Source organism: Lipotes vexillifer, unplaced genomic scaffold (genome assembly GCF_000442215.2).
Source record: "Lipotes vexillifer unplaced genomic scaffold, Lipotes_vexillifer_v1.1 scaffold58, whole genome shotgun sequence".
Taxonomy (NCBI): Eukaryota; Metazoa; Chordata; class Mammalia; order Artiodactyla; family Lipotidae; genus Lipotes; species Lipotes vexillifer.
Window position 1 is genome coordinate 4,898,193 of NW_006781997.1, and position 13,248 is coordinate 4,911,440.

The window sequence follows — 13,248 nt, forward strand, 5'->3', positions numbered from 1 at the left end:
TTCATTAGGTTTCAAGTATAATGATTAATAAACACTCAAATCCCCAATATTCTTCTTGAATACTGCATGCTCTCTGCACATGTTATTCTCACAACCTGAAATTAATGTTCCTTTTTTCAGCCTGTTAAACTCTCATTCACCCTCAAGACTAGCCATGTGACACTACTAAACCAAAAAAACCCAGATAAGTTGCCATGTTCTCTGTGCTCCCAAAGCACTCTATATATTGTTTTGCTAGCACTAACTGTACTATGGTATCACAGATCTGTTTGTGTGTTTGTCTCCCTCAACAGAGTGAAGAATTTCTGCAGAGAGGGATAATATCTTACTCAATTTTTTAACTACAATGCCTTATACAATGTATTGCTTAAACTAACACTCAATTTTATTCATTCATATTCACTCATTTCTTCTTTCAATCACTTAGAATTAAAGAGCCAAATAAAAAACTAGTTATCAGGAGGCTTAGGTTTTAGTCTGGACTCAGAGCTTATGAATAAGGCAAATGGACTAGATCATGATCTCCCGTCCTTTCAGCACTATCACCTAAAGACTCTGAACACTAATTGACAATAAGACTATACTATGGATAAAAGGGTCTTTTCCTCAGACACCCTTGTTGTAAACATTCTCAACAATTTTTCAGCATAAAGCTCATGATGGTTAATAGTCACAGGTTCAACACATTCCTTTGCTTATACCTAGATGTGAGGAACTTTCCCAAATTACTCAGATAAGTGGAACACAATTCTAAGTTGTAATTTCAACAACTATTACTCAAATACTAGTAAAAGTCCTCCATGACCAACAAGAGCATTGAGAATTTTTTAGGTGTAGGTCTTGTGCAATTCCTGATAGATATAATTCCACCCTGTACACTTACTTAAGAATATTTATAGCAATGAAAGTCAGGAAGAACAATCTTAAACAGTAAAATACCTGCAAACTTCAGTAATTTACTACTAGTAGCCAATTATTTGGAAGACATCTTAAAATTTTCACTATAGTATAACTGAGAAGCATGCTCTTTAGGACAAACTTAATGTTGGTCGCATTTTAAGTAGATTATACTGATTCGTTCTTTTCTCAAAAAAAGAACTAATTAATCAGAAAAAAATGTTTTAAGAGGTACAAGAGTTTATACTAAAAAGTTACAACTTTAGTTAGCTAAGAGCCAAAAAAAATTTAACCATTAAATTAACATTTTGGTTTATGGTTTTCTAAAACAGAAGTTATTAAAGGTTGACAACTACAAAATTTTTCTTAACATTAGGAATGATTTCATATATTTTTCCCAAAACTGTTTAATTAAATAACAGTTCCTAGAAAAAATTAGCATTGCAACCTTGACCAAGGCAAGACATGTAGCACCCCCTTTAATTGCCAAGTATTTACTGAATGCTTACAATATACTCAGTACTGTAGAAGCTGCTTTCACTAGACACATTAATCCTATGTCATTTCTGGAAAAAGATTAAGAAAGTAAACTACAGAACTCACTTGTAATGTACAATTTTCATTTCTTTCAAGAAATTTCACAAATCTCTGCACAACTCCTGGTTTCTGTATAACTTGATCAATTGGTGGATTAGGTTCTGAAAATTAAAAAATAATTAAGTTATTACATAGACACAAAAACACAATGATCTGGACCCTATGCCAATTAACAGGGCACATAAAATAACTAGGTTTCACTGATCCAGTTTAAAACCCTTAGCTGGATGTAGCTGAAGAAAATAAACGTTCTCATAATTGCAATGTTTACTGCAAAAAAAAAAAAAAAAGCAAATTGTTTTTCATTACCATAATGATAAGAAAATTTTTAAATATTTTCTATACAAATATTTATAATTCATAAATTGAATGCTATTTAGGAGGTCACCTTCACAATATGGGAATATTTCAGTCCAATACTCAAAATACCAATCGAAGGATAAAGTGTCTTCTAATTCTTCATAACCACACTCCAATTTCCAGGGATGTCTCTTTCACTATCAACCACGAATTGCCTAATGTCTTTCAGCTAGATAGGTTCTATTTTGTCAGGGTATTATTTATTATTTACAAAAATGCTATTGAAGTACCTAGAATTCTTGATAAATTCTCATGAAATGCTGAGGACTTTTTTTTTTTTAATGTTTTTTTCTGTTTTTTTTTTTAATTAATTAATTAATTAATTTATTTATTTTTGGCTGTGTTGGGTCTTCGTTTCTGCGCGAGGGCTTTCTCTAGTTGCGGCGAGTGGGGGCCGCTCTTCATCGCGGTGCACGGGCCTCTCACTGTCGTGGCCTCTCTTGTTGCGGAGCCCAGGCTCCAGATGCGCAGGCTCAGTAGTTGTGGCTCACGGGCCTAGTTGCTCCGCGGTATGTGGGATCTTCCCAGACCAGGGCTCGAACCCGTGACCCCTGCATTGGCAGGCAGATCCTCAACCACTGCGCCACCAGGGAAGCCCCCTGAGGACTTTTGAGAATCATAAAAGCTCTAAGAAATTTTAAAACAAAGATATGTAAATTGAAAACAAAGATATTTCTGGGACTTCCCTGGCGGTCCAGAGGTTAAGACTCTGCGCTTCCAAGGCAGGGGGCACGGGTTCAATCCCTGGTTGGGGAACTAAGATCCCACATGCCGCGGGGCGCAGCCAAAACAAAACAAAGATATTTCAGCTCCCAATAATATAAGTACCAAGAATTCTTTCTCCTCCCTTGGCTTCAGCAACAAATACGCTCTTGTGGTTCTCCAGGAACTTCTTCACTGTTGCTCCTTTGGGTTAGTTTTCTCCGTTATTTATTCTCCTCCTAGAAAATTTATTTCTAGGAAATCCTCTCCTAGAAAATCTATTTCTATTTTATTTCTATTTTGCTAATTCAGTTGTCACTTATCATTCACAAATCTAACCCCCGTAAATTCTTCTTTCCTAGATTCTGTCCCACATTTTTAAGTGCTTATGGTTACATTTTTCCCCCACAGCTTCTTTAAAATGTACATAAACAAAACCAAACTCATAATATCAGTATGCTTATTCCTTCCCCTTGCCCTGTACCCACCACACAAATTTGTCTGAGCTATCTGTCCACCTGGTTACACGAGAGAAATCTCATTTCCACTTTTGACTCTTCCTTTTCTTAATTCCTGTTTGAGTATGTTACTGATCATAAATAATGTTTAATAAGTAGAATTAATAAATGAATGATAACCATAAAAGGTCTACAAATCCTGCTTGTTTGATACAGAAAAACCTTATTACTAAGTTTTAAGTCAGTTTAAATCTTAGAAATCGTGTTCTCAACTGTTAAGAAAGATTTATTTAGGAATGGACTTCTTGGTAATTCCCTGGTGGTCCAGTGGTTAGGACTCCACGCTTCCGCTGCAGTCCGCACGGGTTCCATTCCTGGTCGGGGAACTAAGATCCCACAAGCTGCATGGTGTGACAAAAAAAAAAGAAATGGACTTTTTTCTTCCTTTTCTTCTTTTTTCTACAAATCTGCTATCTTTCTAACTTGCTCAAAAATTGGGAGATTTCTGCAAAATTTGTAAAGTTAAAACTATAAAATTTTGTTTGGGTGTTCTAAATGAAAAGTCTGGATTCTTCAAAATGTAAATTCCAGACCATAGCTTAAACTGTTCTTATAGTTATAAAACATCAACAAGATAAAATAATATATATTATTAATGCCTTTATTCCCATCTTAAAAAAAATCAAAACAAAGTTATTAGGTTGTGGTTACCATCTTTACCTTCCAGTTCTTTCTCTTTTCCCAAAAGAAAATTCTAAATCTACTTTCCCCTTATTTTTGTAAAGGACAAAATTTTGTCTTGCTCTTTTTGAGCAGAGAAGAAAGGGGAGGTTGAGAAAAGGAAGTAAACATAGAAAATTGGTTTTCTAGTTAGAGGGTGGGGAGAAGTGGGTATTGAGACTACCTGAATATGTAGATAAAGAAATATAGACAAAGATATAAATATATAGATATATAGATATATAAATTTAAGAACCCAAATATGATCTCTTCCTGGGGAATTACTTTACAGTTACTTTCATCTAAAAGAAAGCAATTAAAGTGTGCTTGGATCATCAAGTAATCTAACAAGTATCATGAACTTTTAACTTTTACATTGATATTATACTGACAGAATAATAGCCTACCTTATCTTATAAAGGTGATGAACTATTACAGAGAAGACTTAGTCAATATGGCAATGTAAACATAAGTAAAATAGAGGAATATCTGCTTCAGCACTGAAGACTAATCAAGAGTTATCCACAACAAAAAAGCCTTGGAGAAACAAAACTGGGATTGAAGAAAAGAATAATTTGTGATTCACATCTATAAGAGTGGCCATGATAGGGAAGTAAATAACAGATTCTAGCAAAAGATCACTATCATGACAAATCAGAGGAGTTCTATTATTTCTATTTCTAGCTCCAGTTCTAGTTCTAGCTCCTTCCCCATATTTCCTACAGTGATGGATCAAGGAAAATTATAGTAAATCTAATATTCTTCTAGACCTAAAATATTTGGCAGGAACTCACATCAATCAGCAAAAGAAAGTATCTATAATTCCTGACATATGCCCAACCTGGGCAAGCATAATCCCACTACAAGAAACAGAAAAATCATTGAATCTATGAAAAAGATACTATATTTTAAAAGACACAGAACACCCTGAGGAATTAGGAATGAAGATAAAATCTTATGACTAAAGAATTCAATAATGGGGAAGTTGTGGTGTAAAAACTGGTGGCAAACTCTAATATTCTTAAATACAATTAAATCTAAATTAATTCTGTTAATTGGTTATAACATAAAACATATGGCAAAAAGAAATCTTAAAAGAGAATATGGTAATGTAAAAATTATTGATGTGTTACTATTAATACACTTAACTTATTTTTTAAATTAATGTTTTAATTTATAAATATTAATCTGACTAAAAAAAATCCAAATTAAAAAAACAAAAACTGTGGAATATGGTGAGGAAGAGGAAGCTACTCTTGATTTTATAGGGTCTCCTAACATTGCTAAGCTACTTTTGCTTGGAAGATAAGGGATGGAAAAGGAAAATTAAAGGTACTTATGAAAAAGAACTACAATAAGAAAGCAAAGGTAATAGCCTGTAATCTGTGCTGAACTGAACACAAGATTTCTTTTATTCCTCATACGTTACTAAATTTTGTCTTTCAGGAACATACGGCAGCTAGCCAAGGGCAATTTCAAAATCTTATCAGTTCATGTATACAGCTCAATATAATTAGAATTACTAATCCTATAAATTCCATGTATGAAAGATGAGATAGACTAAGGGTTAAATTTTTACTTAATAAGGAATTTTTATAAACTCAATATAATATTGGATAAATAACATAAATAGGCAAATTATAAATTATAAAGGTCAATAATAAAAAATATTCAACTTAGGTGCTCAAAAACTGCCACACTATAAGCACTATTATATAACCATCTTTTTCTTTTTTAAAGATAGCTGTGTTGGTAAGAATATAGTGAAATGAATATCTGCACAAACTAAAGATGGGAATGTAAATTAATACACTGTTTACTCCCTTTGACCCACGATTTCACTTTTATAAATTCATACTAAGGAAGCTTTAGGTTATACAAGGATTTATGTAGCTTTGCTTATGATAATCAAAAATTGGTGAATCACTTTGCTGTATACCTGAAATTAACACAATATCGTAAATCAACTATACCCCAATATAAAATACAAATTAAATTTTTTAAAATTTGGAAAAAAATATCTGATTGATTGATTATTCATTTTACAGTCATGCTCTGATGTTATGCTGCCATTTTAAAAAAATGTCTGAGGGCTTCCCTGATGGCACAGTGGTTAAGAATCCACCTGCCAATGCAAGGGACACGGGTTCAAGCCTTGGTCCTGGAAATTCCACATACCACAGAGTAACTAAGACCGTGCGCCACAACTACTGAAGCCCACTGACCGAGAGCCTGTGCTCCACAACAAGAGAAGCCACTGCAGTGAGAAGCCCACACACCACAACGAAGAGTAGCCCCCTGCTCGCTGCAACCCAACACAGCCGAAAATAAATTAATTAATTAAAAAAAAAAAATCAACTGATTTTGACCACAGATGTATGGGTTTATTTCTAGCCTTTCAATTTAAAAAAATTAAAAAAATAAAAATTTTTTAAAGTCTGAAAAATATTTCTACAAGAATTTAAAAATATGTATTTCTAACTTTCTTTCTTGGCAATGGGACTAATTTGGGACTATATTTGCTTCTTTAAATCCTTTTATACTTGCAGATATTCTACAATCAACATGCGTTACTTTGATAATATAATGTTTAAAAAAGAGATGTTATTTAAAAATATATTTTAGAGAAAAATTAAGACCTACTGGCAAAGAAAGTGCCTTGAAATAAAAAAAATATAATAAATAAAACTGTACTACAAATTCTTGTAACATCAAATAAGCATACTGAAAATAATTCTTGCCTTTAGAAAGCAGCTTTCTAAATTTCTGTGTTGCTGTTAGTTGTTGATCAGCATTATTAGAAAAAATCATCTGAACCATATCTGTGGTAATAACTTCTTCCTAAAACACAGAAAATACAATTGTTATTTAACTATTTTGCATTAGTAATTTTGCTGTATCATCTCTGTAATACTGTTGAAATATAATTTGAAATACGTTTTTGTAATATCTACCTCTGGAATGGGTACGGTGGAACTGATATCCGGATCCTGGATAGGATTTTCTAACATAGATTCATCATTTCTGGGCAAAGAGACATTTCGGCGTTTGAATAACTGTAATAAAGAGAAATAACAATATATTGAGCTTTCCATAAAATACTAAATTCCCATAGAATTATATTTTTCCTTTACTAAACAAAACAATAATTTTATCATCCAAAATTCTGAATATTTTAGCATTTCTTAATCATCATACCATAACAAATTTATGAGTAGTTTTGGGGCTAAATTAGCTCTTGTTCTGTAGACTGCTTCTTAATCTCAGGTCTTTCACCAACGTCTAGTAGCATAAGCAGAGTACACATTTATATTTTACAGCACTTGGAAAACCACATATGCTTAAACTAAATTATGAGATGTCTAAGAAGAAAATCTTAGTTAAAAAGCATATCTGTTATATGAGTGAGATAATGTGGTATATTAACAGAGTTAGTATATTAGATTAAAAAGGAATAGAGAGCAGCTCTCAGGAAAGAGGGCCCTATGCTTATTAACTCAAAAGTGAATATAAAGAAATAAAACAGAGGAGGAAAGAGACATGGTCAGGTCACTGAGAAAGATTTATAGGTACATCTCATAAATCAAAATTGACGAAAAAAATCTGGTATCACATACTTTTTGATAGCTAAATAAATTCTGCTGTTCCTCAGTCTGTACACAGTTCTCTTTCTATTCATTTATTCAAGAGATTTTTTTTTTTTGAGTACCTACTGTAATATAGTAGGGACTATGTTAGCTACTACAAATAGGGGAACGACAAATAGTCATATTGCTAAAACAGGCCTTTTTCTACTTTCTTCATTGCTGGTCCTTTTTACACATTAGTTTTAATTCATGTATGTGAGGACCATACCCTCCTAATTATTTATGAATACTTCTAAATTTAGGTATATCCTGGAATGAAAAATGTTGAGATGCATTCTTTTAATTTTTCTATTCCTTATGTCACATATATAAAGTTCAAACAGAGAAGGCTAAGAGGTCTGCCTGATAGACTATAGGAGGAACAGTATGAATAGCATAGGAAAACGATTATAATTAACTTAGGGGCAAGAGCTATGAAAATCATAAAGCAACAAATGAATACAATTAACGTTCTTTTAGGGGGCAAATTTTACAATGACAAGTAGAAGTGATCTAAATAGGCTCAAGAGTAAAGATTTCTTAGCACTGGAGCAGAAATATTAATGTAAAAGGTTTATCAATGGAACGGAGAAGCCATTCTTGTTGGTGATTAAAAATAGCACAGGCTTCTGATTCGTGAATTTGCTAATATTATTACTGGAGCCTAATAAACTAAAATATATATTTACCCATATTCAATTTCCTAAAACATTTTTTTCATTTAAAATTATCTAAAAATTAGCAGCAATAATAATACTACTTCTAAACTCTTTATATAATGTTTTTATCTTAACAGAATTAAATATTTTAAAACACCTACCTGTTCTTCCCTTTTTTGTTTTCGAAGCTGTATTCCTTCTTCTTCTCTTCGTCTACGCATCTCTTGGGGATTTAGGGCTTTATTCTTATAACTTTTCATTCTATAGTTATCTTTCCCTGGACTAGCCATGGCATCTTAAGATTAGGAGAGAAGAAAACAGATACTGATAACTCTCAAAACAACACAAGATGTTTACTCTAGGGCAATTAAATTCAGGCTCATGGATTAAATAGACCAACAAAACCCATTCTGAAAATTATGTACAAAGAATACATTTCTTCACCGCCATATCAAAATTGGAGCAAAATGACCAAATATTTTAGAACTTAACTATCAAATAATAGATTTTGGTCTAAACACAAAGTCATTACCCTAATTCCACTGATTCTGAGATGCACTCCCCCATCCGTGGTATTTTAAACTTTCTGTAAGTGAGATGCATCTTAAAATTACTGTCAGCCAGGAACTAATCATGAAATAGTTGGGTAAAAAACTTCTAAATTCCAGCTTATGGAAAGATCAAGAAATAACCAGCAATGAATTGTCTTATTTTCAATAAAATATGGTATCAGGCTTCAGTAAGCACACCTCACATATTTATTGGGGTCTGTCTTCTTTAATTTACTTAAGGCACTGCCTAAAGAACTAAAGCCACACAGGTCATGACCTGAGTTATGACTGCCTTACCAGTTTTCAGTACTAGAGTATAATCAGTTCTTTTAAAATACTGAAATACTTCTACTTTATTTTTAAGTAGTTTTATTATAAATGTTTTTTAAAAATTAACATTTATATAAACATTTTTATAAGTATATTTAAAATATATATTTTATATAAATATAAAATTGTATGTTTGAATATATATAATAGTTTTAGAAAAAGAATTATAAACACTTCTTAGTATTATATTAATAGTTTGGTATTATTGGAAACAAATACAAAATTACGAATACTATAACCTATCCTGCATTTACACATTAAAAAAAATCAGTCTAAAGCACGGTTTCAATTTGAATTTAATATGAGAGATAATTAATGCCTATATAGAATGTTATTCTGATAAATTCTGATGACATACCCATGTATAGCCAGAGAGAATGCTGTAATCAATTAGCACTTATGAAGTAAACAGGAGAGGAGGAGAGATGGGCATTTATATGCTGTCCCTGATATAGAAGAGCTAGATTAATGAACTGGCAAATTATATTTTAAGTAGTAAAGTACACTAAAACATAAGCATTAAATCCTGCGAAAGCACAGAAGACACAGAAACTAACTGTGCCTTAGGGAGTTCTGAAAGTTTTCCCAGTTATCCTGTCTTAAAGGATGAGCAAGAATTTGCCAGGGAAGAGGATGAAAGGGGAAAAGGAAGGGAACAAGTATTTCAGACAGAGGGAATATATGTAAACACAGAATTCATGAAGAAGCCTGGCATAAACATGGAACAGTAAGAAATCAAGTGTACCTGAACAAGAGGATGCATGGGAGAAGGGGCAGGAGATAAAGCTGGAAAGGTAGGTAACAAAACATATGCTTCCTGCAATCTGGTTGAGAAATCTGGACTTGATCCTAAGGAATAGAATTAAAGAAATTAAAGTGAAGGTTGTTTCAAGCTTTGATGATAAAGACCTAAACTATATTAGTAGCTGCGTTGAAAAATATAGAAGACAGATTGATTCCAGAAACATTTCAGAAACTGATTCAATAAGAATTAGAGGCCAAATGAATATAAGGAATATGCAGTAAGGAAGAAAAAGGAGTTGAGTATGACTCCATGGTTTTTAGTGTGAGCCATTTCAGTATAAGGACAAAATAACCCCAAATAGGGAATACCGATAAAGGAACAGAGTGGTGGTTTTGTTTTCTTGCCTCCATGTTTTTGAGATGAAAATAATGCATTCAATTATACAGCAAAAATCATTCTTTCAGTACTATGAATTTGACAAAATGCACAGGCATATAACCAACACAGTAAGATACAGAACAGCTTCATAACTCCCCCCCAAAACTTCCTCACGCTGCTCCTATTAGTCCTTCTCCCACTCTTAAAACCTGACAACCACTGATTTGTTTTCTACTTCCATTGATCTGCCTGTTCATGAATTCCACATACATGAAATAATAACAGTATGTAGTCTTAATTGGCTTCTTTCATTTAGCATAATGCATCTATATAAGTCATCCATATTGTTGGCATGTATCAATAGATTATTCCTCCTTATCGCTGAGTAATATTCTATTGTACAGATATACCACAGTTTATCCATTCATTTACTGAAGGACATTTAGGTTGTTTCTAGTTTAGGGCAGTTATGAATATATCTGTTATAAACATTCACGTACAGGTTTTTGTGTAAAAGTAAGTTTTCATTTCTCTCGGGTAAACACCTAGGAGTAGGATTGATGAATAATACAAGCGTATGCTTCGCATTTTATAAGAAACTGCCAAACTACAAAGTAACTATAACATTTTGCATTCCCATTAGCAACATATAAGAGTTCCTGTTACTCTGTATCCTGGCTATACACTTGGTATTGTTAGAATGTTGTTATTGTTAATTGTAGCCATTCTAATGGTATACAGTGACTTTTAATTTTAAATGTGTTAAATTTACAGTACATAGGGCACAAACAGAAAGTTTTTATTTATGGATGGTTAAAAATGAGTCAAAACTTAGGAAAAGAGTGCTGAATGATAACCCAAGAGCATTAGAGCTATAAAAGAAAGATGCCCAAAGGAGAAATCTTAAGGATATTCACATTTCAGTGGAAAATGGAAAGAGCAAAGGAAACCAAAAATAAATAGGAGGATCAGAAGAAAATAAGAGTCATGAAAAAGAAGGGAATTCAAAAGATAAAGGAGTATTTCAGTTGTAGTAGCACTAAAAACAGGTCACCCAATTTGTTCATTCATTGATTTATCCAGCAAATTTAAGTGCCTACAATAAGCCAAGTACCACAGGAAGGAAGCAATAGATTTGATAATTAGGTCACTGGTAAAGATATTGAGAGAAATTTCATTAGTGGTGGAGCTAAAGAGTGAATGGAATGGGCTGAGGACTTCACAAGGATTTAAAACTTTGTGCTTCTGAACTTTTATTATTGACTTTCTTAATAATAACAATGTTTAGCATTATTCTCTACTTCATATATAAATATTCTGTCACATTAATAAAAGCTTAGGCTCTTGGAAGGGAAAAACAGATCAGAGTTCATGACAGAGCAAACTGGGCTTCAACATTAGTTGCTGAATTATGTTCAACAGTATAAAATATCTTAGCAAAATGAAATGTTTGCAGCAATAAACCTCTTTAATATACTTACCACCTATACATTAGGCATCTTATCTTCTAGGCCACTGGCCTCTAAACTTTTTGATCACATATCCTATGTACACAAAATACATTTAGGAATTCCACGTACAGAAAATACATTTGAGAATTCATCCTCAACATGTTTATTTATATACATGTATTACTAGCTTAATAAACTATCCCATTATAAATTCACAGATAGAAAAGTTTTTTTAAAAACAGAGTAGTTTTAAAAGGTAAACAAACAGAAGTTCTAATATTTTCTCCCCACATCTGATTGAATCACCTTGTGCCTCCCAACACACACAGCAGACACTACTCCTTAATACCATCAGTCAGGCAATGACATTAAAACCTTTCAATATAAATGTTAACCAAATAAAATCTAGCCCCAACAACTCATACATCATTTGTTCCTTTTTCTTCTGTAGTACTAACTTCCTGTCTCTTATTTAACATCTGCATCCTCACTGCAGTTGCTTCAAAGGGGATGTAAAGTTCAAGGAAAATGATCTTTAAAGGGGCCTCACCCAAGGGGATTGTTTCTTTCTCTGGATTATAGCTTAAAAAACTACGGTACTTCAAAGGCTGCTGTCTCATACAAGTTATTTTAAATATAAGAAATGCTATTCAAACACTGTAAAGTTGCCAGAGGAATTTTTTTTCAGTTGTAAGCGTATTTTTTCACTCTCCTCTTTGAAAAACTGCTGACCTTGGGCAAACAACTGGAATCCGAACTTTTTCTAATATATATTAATGGAATTTCTTGTCTCCATAAAGCCTCCATTTCCAGGGACTAGGGTGGCTGTTAGTAAAATTACAATATCAGTACAAAGGGGAAAGTGCACCAATCAGACCTAAAGGACAGAGCCGTTTGTTTACCAAGAGGGAAAGTCATTTTCTTACAAAATATAAATCACTGAATGTTGTAATTAAGAGACCTCAAATCAGAAGTCTTTTTTTTTTAAAGGTGTTCAAAAAGCCTAAGAGTTAATGCCCATATCATATTCTTTTGAAGTATCACTATCCCGTTTAACAGCTTTCAACTCCTTTCATCTCTTATGCATTATCGAGGAGACACGATTAAATTTTCATCTTGGAAGTGAGGTGGCCGACTATTAGAGAGAAGCATCTAAGAAGCCACGCTCGCCCGCGTCAGGACTGAGCCCTTCCCGGCACCTGCATCCAGGTGGAGGGCAGCTCGTGGAGGTAGAGGGTGCGACCTAACATGTGTAGGCCCCTGGGACCGAAGCTGCCTTATTCTGGACACGGTGAAACTTCTAATAAGCTGAGCCGCGGGACAGACTGCTGAGCCCCAGAAGTGACAGGCAACGTTTGACAAGACCATGTACCAAAAAAAGGAACTACCGAGAAACAGTGGGGCAGAGCGGCGATAGAATGAGATCCTCTGCCTTAAGCTCCTTCAGAGGACCAGCCCGGCTCTCGGAGAGGCTCAGTGCTCCCCGCGACTTCGCCTCCTCAAGAGAAAGGTCCGGCTGCCACGCCCCCGCCACCGCTCTCTCCCTCTGGGGAAGCTGAGAAAATCCCCGCTTGGCCTGGTTCTGAACCCTTTGTAGGGGAAGGGGTAAATCAAAACAGTGGCCTCAGGAACTAGTAGCTCCCAAAGGGACCAAACCCGAGGCTCACCCAACCTGTCCAGTGTCACTCCTACTTACCTATTAATGTGGCACTATCCGGCGCTCTGACTTTCCAGTCCCCAGCTGCGGCGTCTGCTGCGGTAACAGCGGGGTCAC

At 34.0% G+C, this 13,248-nt stretch overlaps 1 protein-coding gene across 2 annotated transcripts in view; it reads right to left on the reverse strand.

Annotated features, from left to right (window-relative positions):
• KPNA5 (karyopherin subunit alpha 5) overlaps positions 1–8,314 on the reverse strand; it is a 41,220-nt gene extending 32,906 nt beyond the window's left edge. The window contains exons 1-4 of one of the 2 annotated variants that reach the window (XM_007454927.1): positions 8,181–8,314; positions 6,689–6,790; positions 6,476–6,575; positions 1,501–1,595 (exon numbers count right to left, since the gene is read on the reverse strand). In XM_007454927.1, coding sequence (XP_007454989.1) covers positions 1,501–1,595; positions 6,476–6,575; positions 6,689–6,790; positions 8,181–8,309 — 426 coding nt within the window. In that variant the 5' untranslated portion in view covers positions 8,310–8,314. The remainder of the gene's footprint in view (positions 1–1,500; positions 1,596–6,475; positions 6,576–6,688; positions 6,791–8,180) is intronic. The other variant, XM_007454928.1, reaches the window with a different exon arrangement.
• Positions 8,315–13,248: the final 4,934 nt, after the last annotated feature.